Source organism: Geotrypetes seraphini, chromosome 14 (assembly GCF_902459505.1).
Source record: "Geotrypetes seraphini chromosome 14, aGeoSer1.1, whole genome shotgun sequence".
Taxonomy (NCBI): domain Eukaryota; kingdom Metazoa; phylum Chordata; class Amphibia; order Gymnophiona; family Dermophiidae; genus Geotrypetes; species Geotrypetes seraphini.
Genome location: NC_047097.1, coordinates 11,314,670 through 11,339,665, shown reverse-complemented (window position 1 = coordinate 11,339,665; position 24,996 = coordinate 11,314,670). Strand labels below are relative to the sequence as shown.

The 24,996-nt window shown below is 42.5% G+C and overlaps 1 protein-coding gene across 1 annotated transcript in view; it reads left to right on the top strand.

The window, feature by feature from the left end:
• SHF (Src homology 2 domain containing F) overlaps positions 1-24,996 on the top strand; it is a 407,737-nt gene that overhangs the window by 190,639 nt on the left and 192,102 nt on the right. Inside the window, exon 3 of the mRNA XM_033921025.1 lies at positions 8,889-9,107. Coding sequence (XP_033776916.1) covers positions 8,889-9,107 — 219 coding nt within the window. The remainder of the gene's footprint in view (positions 1-8,888; positions 9,108-24,996) is intronic.

Below are 24,996 nucleotides of genomic sequence, written 5' to 3'. Positions count from 1 at the left end.
GAGGAAGCAGCGCAGCACAGGGCTCTGAGAAGGGGCAGGACCGCCAGCAGAGGAAGCAGCTGGGCTGGCATCCGGAAACAAGGTAGACAGCTTCTTCATGGGGGGGGGGGTGAGGCTGTGGGGGTGCGAGCGCTTCTTCCGGGTGATGAATCGGGCGTCGGGGGGGGGGGGGGGGAAACTATGTAAAAAAAATTTTGTATAACGCGCAAGGGTATGCGCGGTTTGTAAAAACCACATATAACGCGCGCGTTATATGCGAGAAAATACGGTAGCTGTTCCCCATATCTCAAAGGCTCACCTTGCCTCAACCCGAAATGGTGCATTTTTCTACTTAGTTCCAATATTGTGGAACAATTTACCAGTAGAGTTAAGGAACAAAGAATAATTTCAGAATTTTAAGAGCCATCTGAAAGCACATTTTTTTTCAAATGGCTCTCCTAAATTGAATAATGGAATGGGGACCGCAATCTGCCTCAATTTGGATTAATTTGTACTGATTTCGTGTTGATTTGGATTTATTTATTTCATATAAGAGTTTTAGTGGATATGTTTTAGAAATGTTCATTTCTTTGATGCTCTCAAGCTCAGCCAGTAGCGGATCCGTGAAGTGCGCTGTGAGCATAAGAACATAAGAATTGCCGCTGCTGGGTCAGACCAGTGGTCCATCCTGCCCAGCAGTCCGCTGACGCGGCGGCCCCAGTGCACCAAATGAGTCCAGTCTCACCAGTTCAGCATGAACTTGTCCAACTTTGTCTTGAAACCCTGGAGGGTGTTTTCCCCTATAACAGCCTCTGGAAGAGTGTTCCAGCTTTCTACCACAGAACCTCCTTACATTTGTACTGAATCTATCCCCTTTCAACTTTAGAGAGTGTCCTCTCGTTCTCCCTACCTTGGAGAGGGTGAACAACCTGTCCTTATCTACTAAGTCTGTTCCTTCAGTACCTTGAATGTTTTGATCATGTTCCCTCTCAATCCCCTCTGTTCGAGGGAGAAGAGGCCCAGTTTCTCTAATCTCTCGCTGCACGGCAACTCCTCCAGCCCCTTAACCATTTTAGTTGCTCTTCTCTGGACCCTTTCGAGTAGTACCGTATCCTTCTTCATGTACGGTGACCAGTGCTGGACGCAGTACTCCAGGTGAGGGCGCATCATGGCCCGGTACAGCGGCATGATAACCTTCTCGGATCTGTTCGTGATCCTCTTCTTGATCATTCCTAGCATTCTGTTTGCCCTTTTCGCCGCCGCAGCACATTGTGCAGATGGCTTCATGGACTTGTCGATCAGAACTCCCAAGTGCCTTTCCTGGGAGGTCTCTCCAAGTACTGCCCCGGACATCCTGTATTCGTGCATGAGATTTTTGTATTAAGACCTGCACTAAAATATGACTGTTTGCTATCAGGCCGCTTCAGAGACTTTTCTATCTCTTAAATTTGTTTTATTTTATTTTTAATTTTCTATTTCTTTGGTTTTTGATCTTGGAAATGTATTAAATGTTGTTATTACCTATTTTTAGCTTATCAAGTACTTTAGCTAGATTGTGAGCCTTCGGGACAGATAGGGTCGTTTTTCTCAAGTACCTAATTTCATTTGAGTTTGATACATTGTAAACCGCTTAGGTCAGTAAAATGCAGGAGTGATATATTAAGGGCTCCTTTTACTAAGGTGTGCTAGCGTTTTTAGCACATGTAGCAGATTAGCGTGCTCTAACCCCATGCTATGCAGCTAGAACTAACGCCAGCTCAATGCTGGCATTAGCGTCTAGTGTGCGGGGCATTGTAGCGTGCGCTATTCCATAGTAACATAGTAACATAGTAGATGACGGCAGATAAAGACCCGAATGGTCCATCCAGTCTGCCCAACCTGATTCAATTTAAATTTTTTTTTTTTTTTTTCTTTTTAGCTATTTCTGGGCGAGAATCCAAAGCTTTACCCAGTACTGTGCTTGGGTTCCAACTGCCGAAATCTCTGTTAAGACTTACTCCAGCCCATCTACAACCTCCCAGCCATTGAAGCCCTCCCCTGCCCATCCTCCTCCAAACAGCCATACACAGATGCAGACCGTACAAGTCTGCCCAGTAACTGGCCTAGTTCAATCTTTAATATTATTTTCTGATTCTAAATCTTCTGTGTTCATCCCACGCTTCTTTGAACTCGTTAAGCCCACGCGTTAAAGCCCTAGCGCAGCTTAGTAAAAGGAGCCCTAAATCTTAAATAAACATATTTAAAAATAAAATATTTATATAATAACATATGAAAGACTGATGCTTTAAGCTCAGTGATATAGTTTGTTTCCTGGGTGAACTGCTGAGGTCTGAAATATAAAAACCTTTATCTATGCGTATTTAGTTTGGGACAATCGTGCGCTTACGAAGTGTGTTTCAGAAGATTTTTCGAAGGCGCCTAAGTACCATTTTTAATTTTAAGATGCCAAAAATATCTTTTTTAAGAGGCATAAAGCAAGTACTCAGATTTGTGTGTGCCTCTGCAGATTCTCCAGTGAGATGTATTATCGGTTCAGCGTGAAGTTTCAAACTCCCTCGCTAGCCATCTTGTTAATGATGTTGTATATTGAATAACATTTTAATGACAAGTGCTTCTGATTCTGTAACTTTTAACGTAACAGCTGCTGCCTCCAGCAGAGGTTGGTGCAGCTACCGTCTGACTCTCTGACATAGTCCCTCAGGGACTCCAAGTAATTTTGCATGAACTAATCCATTATCTCATTTGGGCTTAATGAGGATAATTGTTTTATATCTTTTGAACTGATTAAATGCATCTTCAATTACAGCTGACTATTCTTCTGTCGCAAGAGAAAGTGAGAGTTTTTGAACTATGAGAAAAACCTTAGATTTAACCAATTCTTAAGAGAAAGAAGGGTGTAGACTGGGTTGAGCAGTTGAGCTCCTCTACAGATAATTAGAAGAGACACATTTTAAGCCATACAGTAATATATTTTGTTGAAATTTTTCTAACATGATTACCTTTTGTTTGATTGCCACATACTAAAGGTAAGAGGGACAATTCTGTAATGGGCTCCTCTAGTTAGGTGCCCCAAGGGTGCATGGTGAGGACTTATTTCATTATAGGTTAGATGCCTGTTCAGGTGCCCAAATTCTATTATAGAAAACGTAGCATAACCTGGTATTGACATGCCTTACATTTAAGCATCGTGAACAAAACTAGCCATAGACCAGTGTTCGGGTTTTCCTGGATGCCTGGTAACCCTACATACAGGAACACTTAGTGCTTGCTAGGTAGTAAGTGGTAAATAGTCCCACATTAACCCTCTGCAGGTCATGCATTAATGATTTATTTTATTTTACTGCAAAATGCCTTAAAGTTTAGATGCTAGGTGATGTATCACATCAACAAATCCAATCCAATGGGAACATTAATGCAAGATCTTATCTGAGATATGTTCATGGTTATGGAACAGCACTTGGGTGGCTGTCCAGCAAGTACACGTTTGTGCTTGTATTCACACATGCTAGGAGTCTGCACATTTACTTGTGTAACTGAAGTGTACAGGTTAAGGTTGATTATATAGAACTCACCTTACATTGCATCGGCACAGTGACTTGCTTGTAAAAAGCACATTGGAATACGTAAAATAGGAATCCGTGCGATGAAAGACGAGGAAATAATCTGAAATTGTTATGAGCCAGATATATGGGCGAGTGTTTTCCTGTCCTACGAGTTGTGTCTGTGGGAACACTGCTACACCGGTCTTTTATTGAACAGATGTGCGCTGGAGACGCTCATGAGTCATCTTCACCACTCATGCTTTTAGCTCATCAGTAAGTGTAGGGTAAGTCGTCACAGCAGACGGTCTTTAGTGATTAAATACCACTCTGTTACGCTGAACTTAACTACAAGAACCAAAAAAGTCAATATTGTCAAAAGTGCTTTACGACTTTGTGTTCTTGTTTAAAGCAAATGTTTTTTGGATGGTTGGTTGTTTTTTTTTTTATTTAACCACTGAACTTTGATAAATGCATCGAACATAAGTATGGACGATCAATACAATTATAGCCGTGTAGCAGATGGTCAATCTCCTTTCATTTGAGTAGTGTGTCTTCCTGCTGTAGAGCTTTGATCCTTTCCTAGTCTCAACTGTATTCAGCTGCAGGCAGGGAGCCTTCCGAGTAGGAAAATGAATTATATAGGCACTGCAGGTAGAACTGCTAGAAATTTGTCTCTCTTATGGGATCAGTTTGTTTATTTCATTGCTTTATTTTTAAATTGGTTAAAATTCCTTGTTTTGCTTTCCTTTTCTTCCTCCCCCACCCCCAGCTACCCCAATTCAAAGTTGTTAAAAAAAAATAAAAATGGAGGATTGTGAAGAATTGCAGAAAGATCCTGTGAGAATAAACCTCCTAATTCTATATAGTGCACCACAAGTGAGGCGTACTCAAACAGAAGACTGACACCCATACAGGGGCAAAAAAAGCAGTGAGCACCTAACTGCAAAGGGTGGGGGGGGGGGGTACATGCAGGTGGGCCATGGACAGGGCACACATTTAGACGCCTAGATGCCAACGTATGGGTATTCAAAAACACAGCAACAAGAGATCAAAGACTTGCCAAGCAAAATCAACCGAAACAGATCTCAGTCTACCTAAAAATGGAGGAAAGAAGCCTCAGCGGTCCAGAGGTGAACAGCTGTAACGGCATATATCGCACCACCTCATTTGCGGACTCTATCCCCCTCTTCTATGAAACCGCGCTAGCAGTTTTTAGCGCAGAGAGCCGCTCTGAATGGCCCATGCTGCTCCCGACGCTCATTGAGTTCCTATGAGCGTCAGGAGCAGCGCAGGCCATTCAGCGGGGCTCTCTGTGCTAAAAAATCGCTAGCGCGGTTTCGTAGAAGAGGGGGTATATCTTTCATAAGCACAAAAAAACCTCCATATAAATGATCTAACTCAGCATGTAGTGCAATGAATGAATATAAATAATAAATTCACACTTATCTCTTTGGGTAATAACATTTATACCTGTTTTTAATAGGTGTGTTGGAGTTCTAGATGTTGGCACCCAAATGTCAACTTAAGCTCTATTCTATAACAAATATGGGTGCCCATGTGCTATTTTAGAACATTGTCTTAATGCACAGATTCTGGTCATCAAATTTGGTCAACTACTGTATATACTCGAATATAAACTGAGATTTTGGGGCCCCAAAAAATGGCCCCAAAATGGGAGGTCTCGGCTCCTATTCGGGTCAGCGCCTACCCGCCCCCCTCCAGGACGTGTTGCAGGATCCCTCCTGCTTGCAGGATCCCTCCTGCCTCATGTCCCAGCTGACTCTGACAACTTTTACCTCCCTCCTGCCTCCCCCGTGTCCCTTTCAAATCCCTGGTGGGTCCAACAGTGTACCAGGGCAGGAGCGAGTTTCCTGTGCTCTGCCCTGTCCTGAGCTGCTAGCTGAATGGCTGCCATGAGTCCATGTGCTAACTTCCCCATTAGCATGTAGATTGTGAGCCCACCGGGATAGATGGGGAAAATGCTTGAGTACCTGTTTGTAAAACCACTTAGATAACCTTGATGGGCGGTATATAAAATCCTAATAATAAACTTGAAACCTGAGCCCTCAACTACACCTATTTTCTAGGCGGTAATGGCTCATGCTCGAACCATATGCAAATTGGTTAGGGTGAGGCGATATACCTACGCTAACCAATTGGCGCTGGGCACACCTACTCTCTGCCCCCCCCCCCCCCCAAGTACACTCCCATGTGGGAAGCATGTATAGAATCCAAAACTACTGCGTCTCACGGTAGTGCTTTTTAACCTGCGATAAGCACTCATAAGTGCTTACCGCGGCTCAGTAAAAGCTCTCCAAAGTCTCTAGTTCCGTGGAGGTTTCCAGTAAGCCAGTAAAGGAAAGTAAGAGCTATATTGGTGCGCTGTTATAGAATTACAAGTGCTCTCTAAAAGGTAGATTCAAGAAAGAGCGCCAAATTTAGGTGCTGGGGTGCTTTTGGGGTGCTTGCATTAAGCGCAAGTTTTATAATGGCAGTTTTGCACTTAACTTTAGGTGTGAACACTTATGTCATGTTGCATCTAACTGTTGATAATTAAGCATGTACTGTACGTCCTTGTGTTCCATAACCTGTGCCACACCCCTAGGCATGCCTCCCCCCCAGAAGTTGCACATGCAAATACTAAATGGTGCCAATTAATGCCTAATTAAACTGATAATTGGCTAACTCCAATTAACAGCTAATTATGAAATTAAGTTGCATGCACAAATTTGTATACTAGGCATAAATTAGAGCGCACAAGTTTATAGAATCCAGAGGCAAGTGCCCAGATAAATGGGTTTGGGTTTTGTATGCTCTGATGGCAGTGGTCTTCATTCATAAGTAGAGAATGACATAGTGACAGAATTCATCACCGTCCCCGCGGATAACCGCAGGAAACAATCCTATGTCATTCTTACATGTCTATCTCAACCTCGTCCTTCTACACCAACGTTCTTCAATGCAAGGCTTAAGGGTCTGTGGTTCAGCCCATTCATACTCTTGATTCTTCCCTCTCTCCTTGAATAATGACATCGAGGTGGTTTCCCGCGGTTATCCACGGGGACGGGGACGGTGATGAATTATGTCACCGTGTCATTCTCTACATAAGCCAGCATATGTTGGCTATGATTTCACGTCCCAAATTCTGTGAGACGGACGTGGAAATCAAGTGCTTGCGAGGAACGGTAACGCGAACTGCAGCTTTTAGTTTGTGCTTATTCAGCCTTTTGTTTTATACAGCATCCAGTTTCAAAAATTTTGTACGGACAAGTTAGCAAGCCCATGTTAGTGTGAATTGACAGTGACTTTCAAACAAGGACAGTAACTGACAGATTGACGGAGCCTGACAAACGTGCTTGCTCTGATGCTGACCTCACAGAGTGCCTCTGCTTCTACATCAGTCGTTGGGTTCTGCCGATATGAGCCAGTAGAGTGGCTCCACTTGAGGTGTTTCCAGAAAACAGTCACCCAGGGTCCATTGTTCTCGCCTTCACCTCTTCCAGGAAATACCTGTAGTACTTGGGTTGCATCCCTGTATTAATTTGTGGTGCTCCCTGTTACTTTGGAAACCAAAATGTTGATGCTTTTTCTTAACAAGGGAGCTATTGTTTTAAGTGCGGTGAGCTGACACGAGGTCTCGCTGTCTTTTGTCCTTCAGGCCTTGTGTGACAGGATGAAATGAACTGTTGACTGAGGGCTACTGCTGTGTGAACTTTTCTTTCAGAGCACTGCTTTTGTTACAGAAAGCCAACCTTGGCCCTTTTGGTTGAGCCCAAGATTGGGTATATATACCTATCATTGTTTATTGCCTTTTCAGTCTATACAAATTACTTCCCCTAAGGTTTAATGAAGCATTATACAGATGATATGAATATTTCCTCCCCTCCCCATTTTTTTTTGTACTCTTGAGCATGCAAAAAGTTAATTCTGCACACTATTTTAGAATTCTGCAAAATTTTGTATACCTTTTTATTATGTTAAAACAACGTTAATTTGAATTACAACATAGGAAAAGTCATTACTCAGAGATACAAAATGTGTAATTGTGCAGAATTTTTCCCAAGAATCCTGTAAAAGTACATCATAAAGCTGCCCCAGGTCCACCTTCTCCCTGTTTTCCTATTGCCGGGTCTGTCTCCTCCACTCTTTCTTTCTCCTTGCTCCAAGCTCTTCCCATTCCTTGGGTCCAATCCCTCAATCCTTTCTTCTGCCAAGGACTCTACTTTCTCTTCAGCTCAGCTTCAACTTTCTTAGAAACATAGAAACATGATGGCAGTTAAAGGCCAAATGGCCCAACCTGTCTGCCCATCCACAGTAACCATTATCTCTTCCTCTCTCTAAGACATCCCATGTGACTATCTCAGGCTTTCTTGAAAATCAGATACAGTCTCTGTCTCTACCACCTGCACCGGGAGACTGTTCCATGCATCTAACACCCTTTCTGTAAAAAAAGTATTTCTTTAGATTACTCCTGAGCCTATCACCTCTTAACTTCATCTTATGCCCTCTCATTCCAGAGCTTCCTTTCAAATGAAAGACTCAACTCATGTGCATTTACGGCACGTAGGTATTTAAACGTCTCTATCATATCTCCCCTCTCCCGCCTTTCCTCCAAAGTATACAGATTGAGATCTTTAAGTCTGTCTCCATACACCTTATCATGAAGACCACATATCATTTTAGTAGCCTTCCACTGGACCGACTCCATCCTTTTTATATGTTTGTGAAAGTGCGGCTCCAGAATTGTACACAATATTCTAAATGAGGTCTCACCAAAGTCTTATACAGGGGCATCAATACCTCCTTTTTCCTACTGGCCATACCTCTCCCTATGCAACCTAGCATCCTTCTAGCTTTTGCCGTCACCTTTTCAACCTGTTTGGCCATCTTAAGATCATCACATACAATCGTACCCAAGTATATGGACTTATTGTTGATATAGGTAAAGCTACCACAGGTTCCATCCCAATGTGAGCCAATGACATTTGCTGCTTCTTTCTCCTCCTAGTCTAGGTGAGGCAGTGACAACCATTGCTAAGTCCTTATACTTTCATGAATTGAAGTAAATGGATGCTGGTCCTTACCAGGGCCCCATGAATAGATCACACTGACAATGCGTCATAGCTTGGAGGAGGAAAAAATTTTGAACATAAGGGATTTTATAACTTTATATTCCTCTCCCTCCCTGTTCTAGAAATATAATAGCAAGATAGATGAATTAAATCATTAGAAATACAGTAATTATTTTGACATCCAACATTTTTATCCAAGATAATTTTTTCTTAGCCTTAATCAAAAGCTGAGAAATTGAAAGATGAAAGACTAATATTATAGCATTATTATTATTATTTATTTTTTTTTTTGCAGAAATTCGCCGTAGAGGATCAAAGGACCCCCCTGCTAAGCCTCTCCACTTATATGACACTCCCTATGAACCTGCAGAGAATGGTGTGGACTCTGACACGGAGAAGTCCACATGTCAGCGGCCCAGGGAGTCCCGCCTCCCTGAAGATGACGAGAGGCCTCCTGAAGAGTATGATCAGCCATGGGAGTGGAAGAAAGATCGCATCTCGAAAGCCTTTGCAGGTAAGCCAAAGCAGAGAGCTTTAGCAGCCAAGAAGAGTTTTCCATATCAGATACAAGTCAACAGTACATAATATGCATGCCAAAGTTTGGTCAAAGTCATCCAGTACTATAGAAGTGAAACAAAAACTCATAGAAAAGAGAAATGGAAGGAGGTGGGTGAAATGCTACTCAGTTGCATACCTGGCTGGGTGGGAACCCAGGATGGAGCACCCCCCTCCTCTGGCTGGAGTACACCCCTGAACTCTTTTGTCGGCTCTGCCAGTCCCCCACCCCAGAAGAAAAAAAAGATGTCTAACAGGAAATTAACATCAGAGGGATGGGGCTGGCAAAGCCGATGGCTACACCAGGCGGACCGCAGACCCACGACCACTCCAGCACCCCTGAGCATCCTGCACTCGGGGTAGACTACCCCCCTCCCCACCCCATCCTATCCTTGGTATACCATTGATGCTACTTATATCTAGTTAACTTTTCTAAATTTCTAAGCTTTATCACAGGTCCTTCTTTATAACTGTCCAAAGCCCCTGCCTTGGCCTAGCAAGAAGCTGCTAGGAAAGGCTGTGGCATTCTGATATGTTCTGTAGGGGGCTGGTGTACCTGCAAACATGAATCGGATGTTCTCCTGGTGTATGTATACACTAAGCTCACTATCCTGGAGGAAACAGCTTCAGCTTTTTTTAAATAAATATTCTTTTTAAGGGTTTGTACTGTATTTTCATAGTTTTGCACATGCTAATAGCAAAAACAGACTTTTTGGCCTGAGTAAGTTTAAAAAAACCTCAAAAACCCTTTTAAATGAAGGTTGTTTCATTTTCACTAGTATTCAAGTGTTAACGTTATAGCAGGGCATTATCAAATAGTGCAATGTGATCAGAGCTGGTACTGCCTAGAGGTCTGGTCTTATTTAATACAAATATAATATGTTTGTGTAGAAAATGTGTTGTAAGAGAGCTATACAATGCATTACACGTTGTCTAGTTACATAATGTATCTCAGAATGGTCTGAATCTGTTCTGATTGGATTTGGATAGATGTTTCCAAGAGATGCCCAGGACCCAGGGAGAGGCAACCTACAACTCGTGAGCTAAACTCCATACACTGGCATCACTATTACAACGCTACTAACTCTTGTTAACCATTTTGTGACATCATCGTTCAATGTCAACCATTGATGCGCCAATATTTAAAGTTCTTATGTTTCTATTAATTGGTTTTTTTATTCAGGATCTCAAAAACAGTTGCAGAAAATAGCTTTCCCTTTGTGATTGCTTTTCTCTGATCTGATCTTCTGGGGTCTTCAGGTGCAATACAGTCAGTGTGATCGATAAGAGGATATTTTTGATCCTATACCATATAGGCCAGTGGTCTCCAACTCAAACCCTTTGCAGGGCCACATTTTGGCTTTGTAGGTACTTGGAGGGCCTCAGAAAAAATAGTTGGTGTAAATGGCTGTGCCTAAATCTAATTGCAATTTCCGGGCGTAAGCACTATTCTATAAATCGTTCCTAATTTTAAGTGTGGTTTATAGAATAGTGCTTTTTTTTTGGGGGGGGGGACCATACATAGAATTTAGTCCTATCTGCACAAGGGTGCCCTATTTTCTGATAGTGTATGCATATGCATCTTGGTTCACACATGCGCATATCAGGGAGGAGTACGCCTTCTTTTCTCATAGGGCACACTTTTTAAATAAGGGTTCATCCTCTTTAAGAAGACTGCGCACTCGTAACAACATTCGTTCTGGAATGAAAAAAACTAGCACCCAAATTTTCTGGCTGTCCATGCCTAGTTTTTATTAGACCTTGCAAAAGTAGCCTTATTAAAAAAATTTCAGAATGTGAAACCCAGGAATATACTGTTCTGTGTTCTTGTTGGCGTCTGACTTTCTGTGACCTCATAATTGCACTAGATACCATGTGACTGGCTTTAAAATCTAGGCTCTGTACCTAGAGGCAGAGTAGATATTGGAAGACTGGTCCTCCCTTTCCTCCTATATAACCATATCTCTTTCAATTCAAAGATCACCCCTGCCGCCACTCTTTATGGACCTTTATGTCCACACATACTGGTTTCTCGCCATATGTTTCTAATCTAATGCTTGACTTTATATACTGAGTCATCATTCAAAGAAAGCTCGACTCGGTTTACAATAGTTAAGTTATCAAATAAAAAAACCTGAAAATAATAAGACTAAGTTTGGTAAAGTTAATTTTCAAAGTGTTTAGCAAATAAAGTAGTTTTTAAGGATTTGCGAAAAGGTTGAAGTGAGTCGGAACTCCTTAAAAGAAGTGGAAGGTCATTCCACAGTTGAGAGAGCTTAAAAATCAGAGAGTGACTGAAAAACTTTAACTCCCTTAATCCCTTTTTTGGAAGGAAGAGATAATTTAAATTGTTGATCACCTCTTGCAAAAGAAAATCTATAAACGTTCCAGGATAAAGGAAGGAGAGGAGTAAAAATACCACGTAAAATTTTAAAAACAACACAGACACACTTAAATTGAACTCTAGAACAAACTGGGAGCCATTGAAGACTCTGAAGCAATGGCGTCACGTGATCAAATTTACATTTCCCCCAAATCAATTTCGCAGCAGTATTTTGAATTAATTGCAATCTGTAGAGGCAAGTTTTTGTAAGACCAAGGTAAATAACATTGCAATAGTCGAGACGAGATAAAATAATTGACTGTTTCTGTTAGGTTGGTGGCATATCCAGAGAAATGGTTGGGGGAGAGGAGAGACTAGTATTACAATCTGTTCTTCTGGAAATGCCGCACTGTTCTCCAGTTTGGATTTTGTGTGTGTGTGTGTCCTGGGACTGTGAGGATAGGGAATAAGCCAGTTCATCTTGCATTGAACACGGTACTGTATGTTTGCTGTGTTCTGTTCAATGAACCAAATGGACTCAAAGTGAAAGTTTGTTAAACTATTTTCATTTGAAGAAAGCAGAAAAAGACAATTTGAAGATCGATGGGGCTTAGAGAGGAAACGCCTGTGTTATGGAAGGAAATAGAATCCTAGCCGTGTGTATCATGAAGAAATGAGTATGCAATTGAAAACACAATTTGCTGTAGAGCGGGAGTGTCCAACCTGTGGCCCGAGGGCCGCAGGCGGCCCATTGAAGTATTTTGTGCGGCCCCGGTCGAGGGCGATGCAGTGTTTTCCTCTGCTGCCTCCGGGTGTTTACCGTCTTGCCGGCTCCTTCCTCTGTCTTGCTGCAGCATTTGTGCGGCCCCAGAAACATTTTTTTTGGCCAATGCGGCCCAGCGAAGCCAAAAGGTTGGACACCCCTGCTGTAGAGGGTGACTGATGACATGAGCTGATTGGTTAGAAGTGGTTCTGTCTCATGAGTGCAGAAGTGTACTATAGAAGAAAAAAAAAACAACCACCAAAACAGGAAGTGCCAAGACAAAGGAAGACAAATGGAGGAACAGTAATTAAAGTTCACTTAAGATCCATTTGCAACAGCACATGACAAAAATGTTGATGATTACTCCATCTAGAAGCTAATAAAATAATCTATAATCCCCTTGTTCTGTTTCTTTATTCCTTTCCTGAAAAAAAACATCCGTTTATAAAAGTTTCTCAGAGCTCCAGCCTTGCAGAAATGAATTAGACTTACCATGTTCCCCCGACAAAGGCATTTTACTTTCTATAAACCACCATTAATACAGAAAAACAACTGACTTGTAGATTCAAGGAAGATATATTTTTTTAAAGGCACACCTTTAATCTGAAAGCAGTATAATTTAGAAAAAAAATGTGCTTGTATTATATGTCTCTCGTTGTTTATTTACCTCTCAACCTAGAAAACCTGTTGTGCACCTAAGCACAGGTCTGATATTTGAAAGCACATATATGTTCATCATTGTGCTGAATGGATAAGTGCTTTTGTTTTCAAAATGCTGTTGCATTATATGTATAATTCCAGATATACAGGGCCTGATTCTGTATAGGATGCCCGGTCTCGGCAGCTGCCTAAGCGGCTTTTGAGAATCGCACATGGGCATCCTATGGCTCCCAGTTCACTCCAGAGTCCTCTTTAAATGTGCCTGTGTAGCTTTCAAGATCCTACGTGGCATCCTCCCTCCCGTTATCCCACTCTTCTGGAACTCCTCGAACCCTAATTCCACTAGATCCTCCCAAAAACTGTAACTATCATTTCCCTCTGCAAAAGGTATATCCCGCGTAGGAAAACTAGGAACATCCCTCCCCTTTAGAACCACAGAACTCTGGAATAACCTCACATCCCCGCTCAGAATTTCAAGCTCCCTTCAATCCTTCCGCAAACACCTGAAAACTTGGCTCTTTTCAAAAATCTAACACCTCCCGCTCTTTGGTACCCTGTCCCTCTTTATCTTCCTAGCTCCTTTCCTATAACCCTTCATTGTAGCTCCTTTTCAATCTAAACCTGTAAACCGCGCCGAGCTCTACGCTTGTGGAGATGGCGCGGTATACAAACCTAAGGTTTAGTTTAGTTTAGTTTAGTTTAGAATCACATCTGTCCTAATGGACAGATGCTTAACCATCCCGATTCTCTCACCAGCATCCATGTCACAGATGCCGTTTAGAGAATCGCATTGCCACTGAGCTGATTGCAGCAAGGGAATCTCCCTGCTGTGATTAGCTGAGCGGCAGCAGCAGGGAACCCTTGATCCCCACCACTGTCCGCAGCAGGAGGGAGTGGCCTTAGAAATCTAGCCAATTGGAGTCTTAGGCCACTCCTAGTGCATCCCAGAATGCACTGGGAAGGAGGTCTAAGACTCTGGTTGGCCCAGGTGCCTAAAGCCCATCCTATGCAAGATGCAGTGGGAAGGGGAAAGCCCGCCATTCTGAAAAGGCGGGCCTGCCAGCCAGAGGGAGTAGGCATCCCTCTGGCTGGCCTTCCTTTTAAAGGTGTGGGGGGGTCTGGGTGAGCTTTGTGAGGTGGGGGAGTCATTCATTAATACCATATACACTTTCCAGATCCTTACGTTCGACCAATCAAAATCTCCTCTCTGTACCCTCTTTAAAGATCATCGGCACCAGACGTAGTGCGATCTTTTCTGGCATCGCACCACAGGTTATGGAACTCACTCCCAGGCTATATTAGAGAAGAATCTATATTAGACAAGTTTAAGAGTTCCTTGAAAATCTTTCTTTATAAAGATGCATTCGAAAATTAAAATCATCATATTCAGATAATCTTGCCATTGCAATTCTTATTCATTATTTTATTTTTACAAATGACCTACTGATTTTTTTCTTTCCTCTACCTATCGTGTTACCCTTTAATGTCGTCTTTCTCTAAAACCTTTGTAGGTCTACTCCTTCTCCTCTTGTCTCTGTGTTTGTCTTCAGAATTTGTCCTTGTCAGTATAATTATGAGTTTTTGTTACCCCTTATTTTTAATATATGTAATTCGCTTTGAAATATTATTATAAATGTTCATTTCTGAATACAGTTTAAACTTATCTCTGACTTACAAGTGCATTCACTCTGAAGCCCCCCCCCCCCCCGATATCTCTCCTCACTTATTTCCCCCTATGCTCCCCCCCCATGATCTCCGCTCATCGGGCAAGCCCCTCTTATCTGTACCCTTCTCTTCCACTGCCAACTCCAGACTCTGTCCCTTCTTTCTTGTGACACCGTATGCCTGGAACAGGCTGCAATACGTCATGCTCCATCCCTGGCAGTGTTCAAATCCAAGCTAAAGGCCCACTTTTTTGAAACTGCGTTCAAGTCTTAACTCTCACTCACTACTGTCAGATACTTATACCCACTGTATCATTTCCTCATAATCTCCCCAACCCTGTAATGTCCTGCCTAAGCTCTTCTGAGCAGGGATTGTCTATTGTATGTTAAAATGTACAGCACTGCGTATGCCTTTTCTGCGCTACAGAAATAATAAATAGTAATAGTATCAAATTTTAAATAAACTTGAAATTTGGTTTCAGGGGGTGGGGGTTCAGAGGGTCATGGGTTCAGGGGGTGCCAGCAGGAGAAAATGGGTATACCTCCTGCCAGGGAGGTATGGGGGGGTGGGGGAGTGCCAGCAGGAGGAAGTGGGCATCCCTCTGCCGGGGATTGTTTCGCAGTTTGTGCCGCATGCAGTATGTGGGAGGATTCGGGGGTGACAGTGGGAGGGAATGGGCATCCCTCCTGCCGACCGACTTACGGTGGAAGTCGGGGGGTTTCCTGCAATGGCTGCTGAGCTGATTGTGGCAGGGAGATTTCCTTGCCATGATCAGTTTAGCTGTCGGGTCTATTTGAAATGTAGGCCAGGATTTCAAAGGTCTATATTTCAGGCACCTATCGCGGCCCTAGGGAGATGCCTAGTGCTGCTTAAGCTCGCCTAAGGCCACTTCCAGGCAAAACCATGAGCTTATTCGTCCCTAGGTGCCTCCCTGCACCCATGACAGATGCCTACAGTGTAGGTGGGCCTGCCTCGGGTTGTTGATTTTTTTTTTTTTTTTTAGAAAACGTGTGTCCCGATTGGCTGGATAGACAGCGGTATGACGCCTACCGCCGCCTACAATCGGGACACCATTTATAGAATTTGGCCCACAATGTATGTGGAGAGCAATTCTATAACAAGGTGCCTATATGGAGCCTATTCTGTAAAACAAAGCTCGTGTGAAACCAACCCGAGGCAGGCCCACCTACACTGTAGGCATCTGTCACGGGCGCTAGAAAATGCTCAAAGAAGAGTGACCAAGATGGTGAAGGGGCTGGAACTCCTCTTGTACGAGGAAAGACCAAAACGGTTAGGGTTCTTCAGCTTGAAAAAGAGGCGGCTGAGGGGGGAGATATGATTGAAGTCTAAGCTCTGGAACGCGTTGCCAGAGGATGTGGTAAGAGCGGATAGCGTAGCTGGTTTTAAGAAGGGTTTGGACAAATTCCTGGAGGAAAAGTCCTTAGTCTGTTATTGAGAAAGACATGGGGGAAGCCTAGCATGGAATGTTGCTACTCTTTGGGATTCCAGAATCTTAGCATTCTTTAGGATTCTGAATGGAATGTTGCTACTCCTTGGTTTTTGGCCAGGTACTAGGGACCTGGAATGGCCACCGTGAGAACGGGCTACTGGGCTTGATGGACCATTGCTCTGACCCAGTAAGGCTATTCTCTTATGTTCTTATGCGTACATTCCAGAGATACACATGCGCAGCACCATTTTAGAAAAGTCATGGATATTGGCACAGAAGACGTTGTCATGCCATGCTACTATGGGGCACTGATCTGTGACAGAAAGATGTTTACACCTTTGCCAAAACTATTGGCTTTCAGTTTTGTTCCTAGTTGCTCTTTCGCACTGATAGCAAACCATATCCAATTATCTCTCGCGATTTTCTCAGAGAGTAAATCACGTTGGTATTTCTTAATGGGGGAACCTGTGCTGTTTATTATCAAACCTTGTTTAAAGATTCTTGTTCCCTCGGTGGCCTTTTATTTCACTAACTTGAGATGTTCTTTTATTGCCAGCGCAGTTAAATTTCAATAATTCAAGAGCACAGACCGAAAATGACAGTATATTCTGGCCATAAGGCTTTGATTCACTAAGGCTTTTCTCCCTGTGCCTGTGAAAACCATAGTGAATCGGTGCGGGTGAGGATTTCTCATATCACAGTGTGTCAGGGCTTTTACAAGCTGTAAAGAGAAGGCCGGTTTCAGCTGCTGTGTTTTGAAAATTTCAGTGCAAAAAACGTCAAATTGGAAGGACACAGAATTCAAGCTAGAAATTTGTCACAATAATGTATGTATAATCAGAAAAGGGCACAATGTAACAAGTCATATAAAAAATATATAACTCAAGGTCCCATTAAATATATTTATTTAAGTATTTATATACCACTTATAGCCTAAGTGGTTTGCACTCAGATACTGAAGCATTTTTCCCTGTCTGTCCCAGTGGGCTCACACTCTATCTAATGTACGTAGGGATTAAGTGACTTGCCCAGGGTCACAAGGAGCAGTGTGGGATTTGAACCCACAACCTCAGGGTGCTGAGGTTGTAGCTCTAACCACTGCACCACACACTCCCACCATATTTATATTGAAGTGTGTCTTCAGTGTGAAAGCGTACGCTAGTAAAACAGAACACCGTTACTTAACCTATGCATCGGCTTCTTACACACCCTCATTGGACCACCCTTATATATATTTTTATCCATTAAATGTAATGTGAAGTTTATAATCACTTGGGAAAAAATAGATGGTGATAATAATGTTTAACGGTGTCCCTCAGAGGCACACAATATGCACTTTTCATCCGGAAACTCAACATAATGCAAACTTACCTTTGCTGAGCTGTCTCCATTTGAAAAAAAAAAGAAAAAGCTGTCAGCACTTTACTGTTTTTTTTTCTATACTGCGAACCAACTCTCACGCCTTTCACTGCCACCGGAATTGGTTCTACTGAGCTCGGTTTCGGGACTAACCCATTCGTCAGGAGCCACGACTCTTCTTGTAATCTGCCCGAGAGAAAACTTGACACTTGAAAGCATGTGCGCTCCCGGAAAACCAGTGCACTGGCGTTTACCGAATTCCCTCCCCGCCACCCTGCCACTTAGTGCCCAATGTTTTGAGGACCAACTTAAAAAAAAAAATTAACTCTTTTATTAAGAGCATTTACTAGCCCACAACTGGAGCCATAAAAACAAGGCACAGCCGAAGAAAGTACAGTACCAAGCAGTCAAGTTAGAGCCACAGCTCAAGGCAAAAGCACAATAAACCAAAATTCTCCTCCAATAGCACAGAACTTTTGAAACATCCCCACCCCAAAGAACAGCAAAGTCCACAAAGTCAAGCAACCCAACCCACCCCACTCTGGCTCAGGCAATAGAAAAAGAGAAATAAAAAATGAAACCATCAGGTATGCACATCTCGCCATCTTTCATAAGAACGCTATACTCTATGAAACTTCCCCCTCCCCCCTTCTTATGTAATGCACATTGGCTACCAGTCGAACACAGGATTAGTTATAAAATCCTCCTCCTTATTTTTAAAACACGCATAAGTAATCAATCCGAATTCATCAATAGTCTCCTTATCCCCTACTGTCCAGCCAAAGCCCTCCGGCCTACGAATCAAAACCTCCTTGTCCTATCATTAAAGCAGATTAAAACGATAAGGCTGATCAATTTCGCAGTGACTGCACCAGCTCTTTGGAATTTTATTCCCAACTACATCCGCGAGGAAACATCTCTGTCCCATTTCAAAACAAAGCTGAAAACATTCCTGTTCCAAGACACTTTTGAAACTTAAGTGCCCTTATAAGAACTAAATACTTATTGACATTTTAATGAAATCTCCTCCCTACTGTTAATCCCTTGACTGTTCTCTTTTCGCAAAAATATTGTAGTTCATCCCCTTTTTCCCTCTTTCTGTTCGTCTTTAGCCACAATTTTTTTTCCCCCTGTTCATTTATTGTCAAATTTTATATTAGTTTTATCATTGTAATGCTATTTTAATGTACACCGCTCAGAAGTCTGATTGAGTGGTATAAAATTTTTTTAATAAACTTGAAGCTTCCACGCCTTAAGTTTATAGAAGCTAAGCCCAATCATATTACTATACAAATATCCTCGGGGTAAATTGTGCAGAATAGACACTCTTAATTTTCTGCACAAATTGTCATTTTTAAAGTAGTCCTTCAAGTGTCAGTGCAAATAGAAAAAAAATATGTATGTATGTATGTGTAGATACAGATATTTTTATAACAGCAAAGTAAATTCATTTCTGGTGACTTATCACATAATAGTTGCTAGATTCTGATAGCATTGGAAGCTTTTTAGCAAAGAGAAAAAAAGAGTAAAGCTTCTCTCGAATGATATAGGTGCCCTTTTATTAAACCATATTAGAGCTTTTTACCGTGGGCCGGCTACATAAATGCTCTAAATTTCGTAAGAATTGAATGAGCATCAGACCATTTACCTAACCAGACCGCGGTAAAAACTCTATCGCGGTTTAATAAAAGGGTCCCATAATGTGGAAAACCCCTATAAAATAGAAATATTTTTTAGGGTTTTTTTTGCGTGTGTTTGTACTGTATCTTAGTATATTGTTTAATGGGGGAGAATTGAGAGAGTGGGGTTCAAGAGGTCCTTAATGGCTTTTTGAGATGTTTATTGCTTTTAATCTCTCTTCAGGGTGTTTGATTCGTTTGCTTTGTATCTGTATTTGAGGCTAATTGTTGGCATCTTTCTAGCCAGACAGGGACATTGCCTCCTCTCTTACATGCATAAGAGCTTTTGAGCCTTCGGGACAGTAAGGGAATTTTTCAAGTACCTTTCTTATTTCTAATCTTAATGTATATTTTCTGTAAACCGCTTAGAACCTAACGGATGTAGCGGTATATAAGAAATAAATTACATTACATTACATTACATGACAGGCTCAGAAGCATCTTTCCAGTGATAAGTACCTTTGTAAAACTGAGCCCCTAAATGGTTTGTCTGTGTGCCTGGACTATAATTTTCTGCTTGTCTATTCAATTAACTTGCTGAAACCCTTTTTTTTTTTTTTTTTACTGGTTAAGTGTTTCATATACCCTTTTATACATTCAGTTATTCCATGGGGAGCATGCACATAAGCACCAGGAACTGGGGTTATTTGGAGCTGGCCTCTGATAAGGCTGGTAGATGTCTGATGTGGCAGGTAATTGATGATGTCAGCTCTTGCAATAAATGGTACCTTAAGTGGTATAAATTCCACCCGAGTAGATCCTGAAATTCAGGAGAACCCAAAGGAGAAAGGAGTCCATTTAGCACTACTCCCTGATTGTAGCTTGGGGACCAGCAATAGCCCTTAATGCATATCACTGGATGCTTTTAACGGAGAGGGAAGAGTTTGGGATTTTATCTCCTGCTGCTTTAGCTGTATTTCAAGTTGAGTTAAGTCAATATTTTCTTGCCCTCAAGAGGGTTTACAGTCTTCTTTTACTAAACGGCGCTAAAGGTTTTTAACGTGAGCCAGCAAGGTAAATGCTCCAACGCTCGTAGAATTCCTATGAGTGTCGGAGCATTTACCTCTCCGGCCGGCGCTAAAAACCTCTGGGGCTGTTTAGTAAATCCCAGCGTAACCTAGTATATCAAAAAATATAGAGGCTTAAGCGGCTTGCCCAGGAATATAACGAACTTAAGTGAAATTTGAAACCCGGTTCTCAGCCCACCGCTCTGTTAGACCACTCCTCCACTTTTGTTTTGATTTAGGGATTAAGTTTAGAAAGGCAATGGGGCCGTTTTACTAAGCTGCAGTAAGCGTGAATGAGGGCTTAATGCAGCTTAAAGGTTTGTAGTGTTGGGTGCGCTGAGGCATCCCACAGTAATTTTTGAATCTGCATGCACTTTTTTAGTACTGGGGGTGAGTTGGGGAAAGAAAATAGAAGTGTACCGCACTGACAGGCACAATTACACCACCCCACACCGATTAGTGCATGGTTAGCACATGAGTCCTTACTGCCTACAAAATAGGTGTCACTAGGGGGCTTAGCGCTAATGGAAAAATTAGCGTGTGGCCACTAATTTGAAAAAAATAGAAGACTTGGCCATTTTACCCATGTGGCAAAAAATGGCTGTAGTGTGCGGGAATGACCTGTGTAAGCACACACTAAGGCCACTTTTTACTGCAGTTTGGTAAAAAGGCCCCAATATATGCAATAAAAGCAATAAATCCGATCCTAACCTTCAAAAAGATATAAAAAGGATGGAGTCGGTCCAGAGGAAGGCTACTAAAATGGTGTATGGTCTTCATCATAAGACGCATGGGGACAATGATCTCAATACGTATACTTTGGAGGAAAGGCGGGAGAGGGGAGATATGATAGAGATGTTTAAATACCTACATGATGTAAATGCGCACGAGTCGAGTCTGTTTAATTTGAAATAAAGCTCTGGAATGAGAGGGTATAGGATGAAGTTAGGTGATAGGCTCAGGAGTAATCTAAGGAAATACTTTTTTACAGAAAGCGTGGTAGATACATGAAACAGTCTCCCAGAAGAAGTGGTGGAGACAGAGACTTTGTATTCAAGAAGGCATGGGATAGGCACGTGGGATCTCTCATAGAAAGAGATAATGGTTACTGCGGATGGGCAGACGGGATGGGCCATTTGGCCTTTATCTGCCACCATGTTTCTAACCAGACAAAATATATCTCAAAATAGCAAAAGCTGCTTAGAAATTGAAAGCTTTTACCTTCTTAGAATGACTATCTTAAATTCTGTTATGATACTATTGTGGCTTGAATAACAGAATTTAAGATAGTCATTCTAAGAAGGTAAAAGCTTTCAATTTCTAAGCAGCTTTTGCTATTTTGAGATATGTTTTGTCTGGTTAGAAACATGGTGACAGATAAAGGCCAAATGGCCCATCTCGTCTGCCCATCCGCAGTAACCATTATCTCTTTCTCTCTCTGAGAGATCCCACGCCTTCTTGAATTCAGACAAAGTCTCTGTCTCCACCACTTCTTCTGGAAGACTGTTTCATGTATCTACCACCCTTTCTGTAAAAAAAAGTATTTCCTTAGATTACTCCTGAGCCTATCACCTAACTTCATCTTATACCCTCTCATTCCAGAGCTTTATTTCAAATTAAACAGACTTGACTCGTGCGCATTTATATCATGTAGGTATTTAAACGTCTCTATCATATCTCCCCTCTCCCGCCTTTCCTCCAAAGTATACATATTGAGATCTTTAAGTCTGTCCCCATATGCCTTATGACGAAGACCATACACCATTTTAGTAGCCTTCCTCTGGACCGACTCCATCCTTTTTATATCTTTTTGAAGATTAGGATCGGATTTATTGCTTTTATTGCATATAGTGGGGCCTTTTTACCACACTGCAGAAAAAAGTGGCCTTAGTGTGTGCTTACACAGGTCATTCCCGCACACTAAAGCCATTTTTTGCCACATGGGTGGCAAGAAGGAAGGGTGGATGCTGCGGGGATGGGTCGGTGACAGGGTGGTGATGGGGACGGTGGTCCGCTGACAGGGCAGTGATGGGGATATATTTTTTTCCCTGTGTCATTCTCTAGAGAGAACTAAAGCATTAATATGGCCATGGTTCAGTATAGATGTCTGCCTCAGGGAATATTTATCATGAAGATATATGGTGCTAATCAGAAGCGTTTAGATATCCAAATCCAGCCACCAGTGCATGGCAAGTATGACAGTTAGTGGCATCACTGTATTGCTTTGGTTATTGAGCTATAGCCTTGGCTTGGTTGTTGTAGCATGATGCTAGTGTTTTCGTTTTGAATGGTGTAAGGTTGTGGATTGTAGTGTGACACCTGTTAGGACTTTGTCACAAACAGTGGGTGAGCATATTAACGAATTCAAGAAGAGTGAAATATCAGATATGATGGGAGTCCTGAAATTATGATATGGTTGGCTATAAAATAAGCCAGGTGTATACCTAGCAGGGCCTCCGCGTGTGCGGATCGCCGGACTTGATGGACCGAAGGTCTGATCCGGAGATGGCGCTTCTTATGTTCTTATGAGGGAAGATTATTTTTTTCATTCTTATATTACCAGCTGCTGTTATGTAAATGTAAATAGAAATTCTAGTTACAATGATACTGTTGTGCCCTGTGTAATGAGCTCTGCAGGATATCCTGGTCAGAAAATAAGCAAACTGCGTAATAGGTGTCTAGCCAGATGTACAAGAATAATATTTACTTCTGTTTCATAGCACCCCGTATACACCTCTGGGATAAATTTGTTTGGAAGCAAGTATACTTTGTCTCTTGGATAATTTACATAGAAACTGTATTTGTATAAGTGTGGTCATTATATGGTTACTTCTCTCTTCTGTCTTGTCTGACAAATCTGATCAAATCTTTGATTGGGTGGCCACAGAGCAGGATTAGAGAATGACACAGGGACAAATTTGTCCCCGTCCCCACAGGAACTCAATTCCCTCATCCTGTCCCCGCGAGTTTTGTCACTGCCCCTGTCCTGACCCCATTCCTGTAAGCTCTGCCTTAACTGTACAAGCCTCGGACACTTATGATTTTAAAGTGTTTGAGGCTTGTGCAGATGAGGACGGAGCTTAGACATTGGTGGAATGAGGCATTATGACATCACAATCTGAGCTCTAGAATGTTGCTGCTTATGATTTTAAAGTGTTTGAGGCTTGTGCAGATGAAGACGGAGCTTAGACATTGGTGGAATGAGGCATTATGACATCACAATCTGAGCTCTAGAATGTTGCTGCTTATGATTTTAAAGTGTTTGAGGCTTGTACAGATGAGGATAGAGCTTGCAGGAATGGGGCAGGGGCAAGAAAAGAACTCGCCAGGATGGGATAGGAAATTGAGTGCCTGCGGGGACAGGGAAAAATTTGTCCCCATGTCATTCTCTAAGCTGGCTCTAAAGGGTGCTAGAGGTTGTGTCCTTGGATTCCAGTAAGGCTTTGACATGGTTCTACGTAGGGGATAACTGAGTGCCCTTGATGTGGGCCATAAAATGGCTTCCTTAGAAACTGGTTGATTGGGAGACAACAAAGGATAGTGATAATTGGAGTTCAAATCCCTTTGACACAGTATTCGACACACTTTTCTCAGAATGGTCATTGGTCTGATTGCTTTCAACATTTCCATAAGCAGTGTTGCAGAAAGGCTGTTCATGAAATGTTTGCTTTCTTTGTGCATCATAAAATCTGAACAAGGCAGATACACTGGAAGGGAACTATAGTTTGGTAGGCAAGATTTCCTGGCAGACAAATTGAGAGCTATGGATTTGGGCTGCAGAATGCCAAGAGATTGTTGCAACATAAGGAATCTGGGACTGATGGTGTCTGAATCTTTTATTTCTCAAGTAGTAGAGAAAGGAGCCCATGGGGCCAACTCTGTAGGTCCCTAGGAAAGCAGGATTTTGTCCAGCTAAAGCACAACATCTCTGAGGCAGTCTCAAACCTGGGAAATGATCTACTGTCCTGTTAGGTCTCAGTGGTTTAGTAGACCGGTGTTCTTCAACCACTGGTCCATGGACCAGTGCCGGTCCACAGGGCCAGCACGTGCATCAGGCCCAAAACAGTGTTCTTCAACTGCCGGTCCACGGTGCGATCAATGCGGCGTTATCTTCGAGCCAGCTCCCTCTTTCCAACTGATTCTGTGCACAAAGCCATGGGCAGTGGCTCCTACGGGCATCCTGCGCCTGAACCGGAAGCCTTCTCTCTGACGTTGCAACGTCAGAGGGAAGGCTTCCAGATGAGGCACGGGACGTGCAAGGTGCAATTAGTACTATTATGAGGTGGAGATTGGGTAGAGATGGGCGGGGTCTGGCCCACGACTTAGCCCAGTGTTCTTCAACCGCTGGTTCATGGACCGATGCCGGTCCACAGAATAATTATTTTATTTCTGCCGGTCTATAGGTGTAAAAAGGTTGAAAAACACTGTAGTAGACCCATCAGTTATTAATTTCCCATCTGTTTGAGCTAGACATCCAGTTATAGTTTTTAACTGGTTTACATCATACTTCAGTCACTGTACTGCACCAGATTTCCTCTTCAGCTGTTATGCAGTGTCCCACAGAGTTCTGTGTTGTCACCAATTCTTTTCAATCTCTCCCTAGCACCTTTAACCAGATTAGTCCAAAGCATGGGGCTCGGTGGCTTTTATTTCACCAAAGATATCCAGGTAACATAGAAACATAGAAAGATGACGGCAGAAAAGGGCCACAGCCCATCAAGTCTGCCCACTCTATTGACCCACCCCCTTGAGTGCTAGTGACCCAGTTCCTTAACTTGGCCCTCGTAGGGATCCCACGTGTATGTCCCATTTATTCTTAAAATCAAGCACGCTGGTGGCCTTGATCACCTGCACCGGAAGTTTGTTCCAGTGATCTACCACCCTTTCCGTGAAGAAATACTTCCTTGTGTCACCACTAAATTTCCCCCCTCGGAGTTTGAGG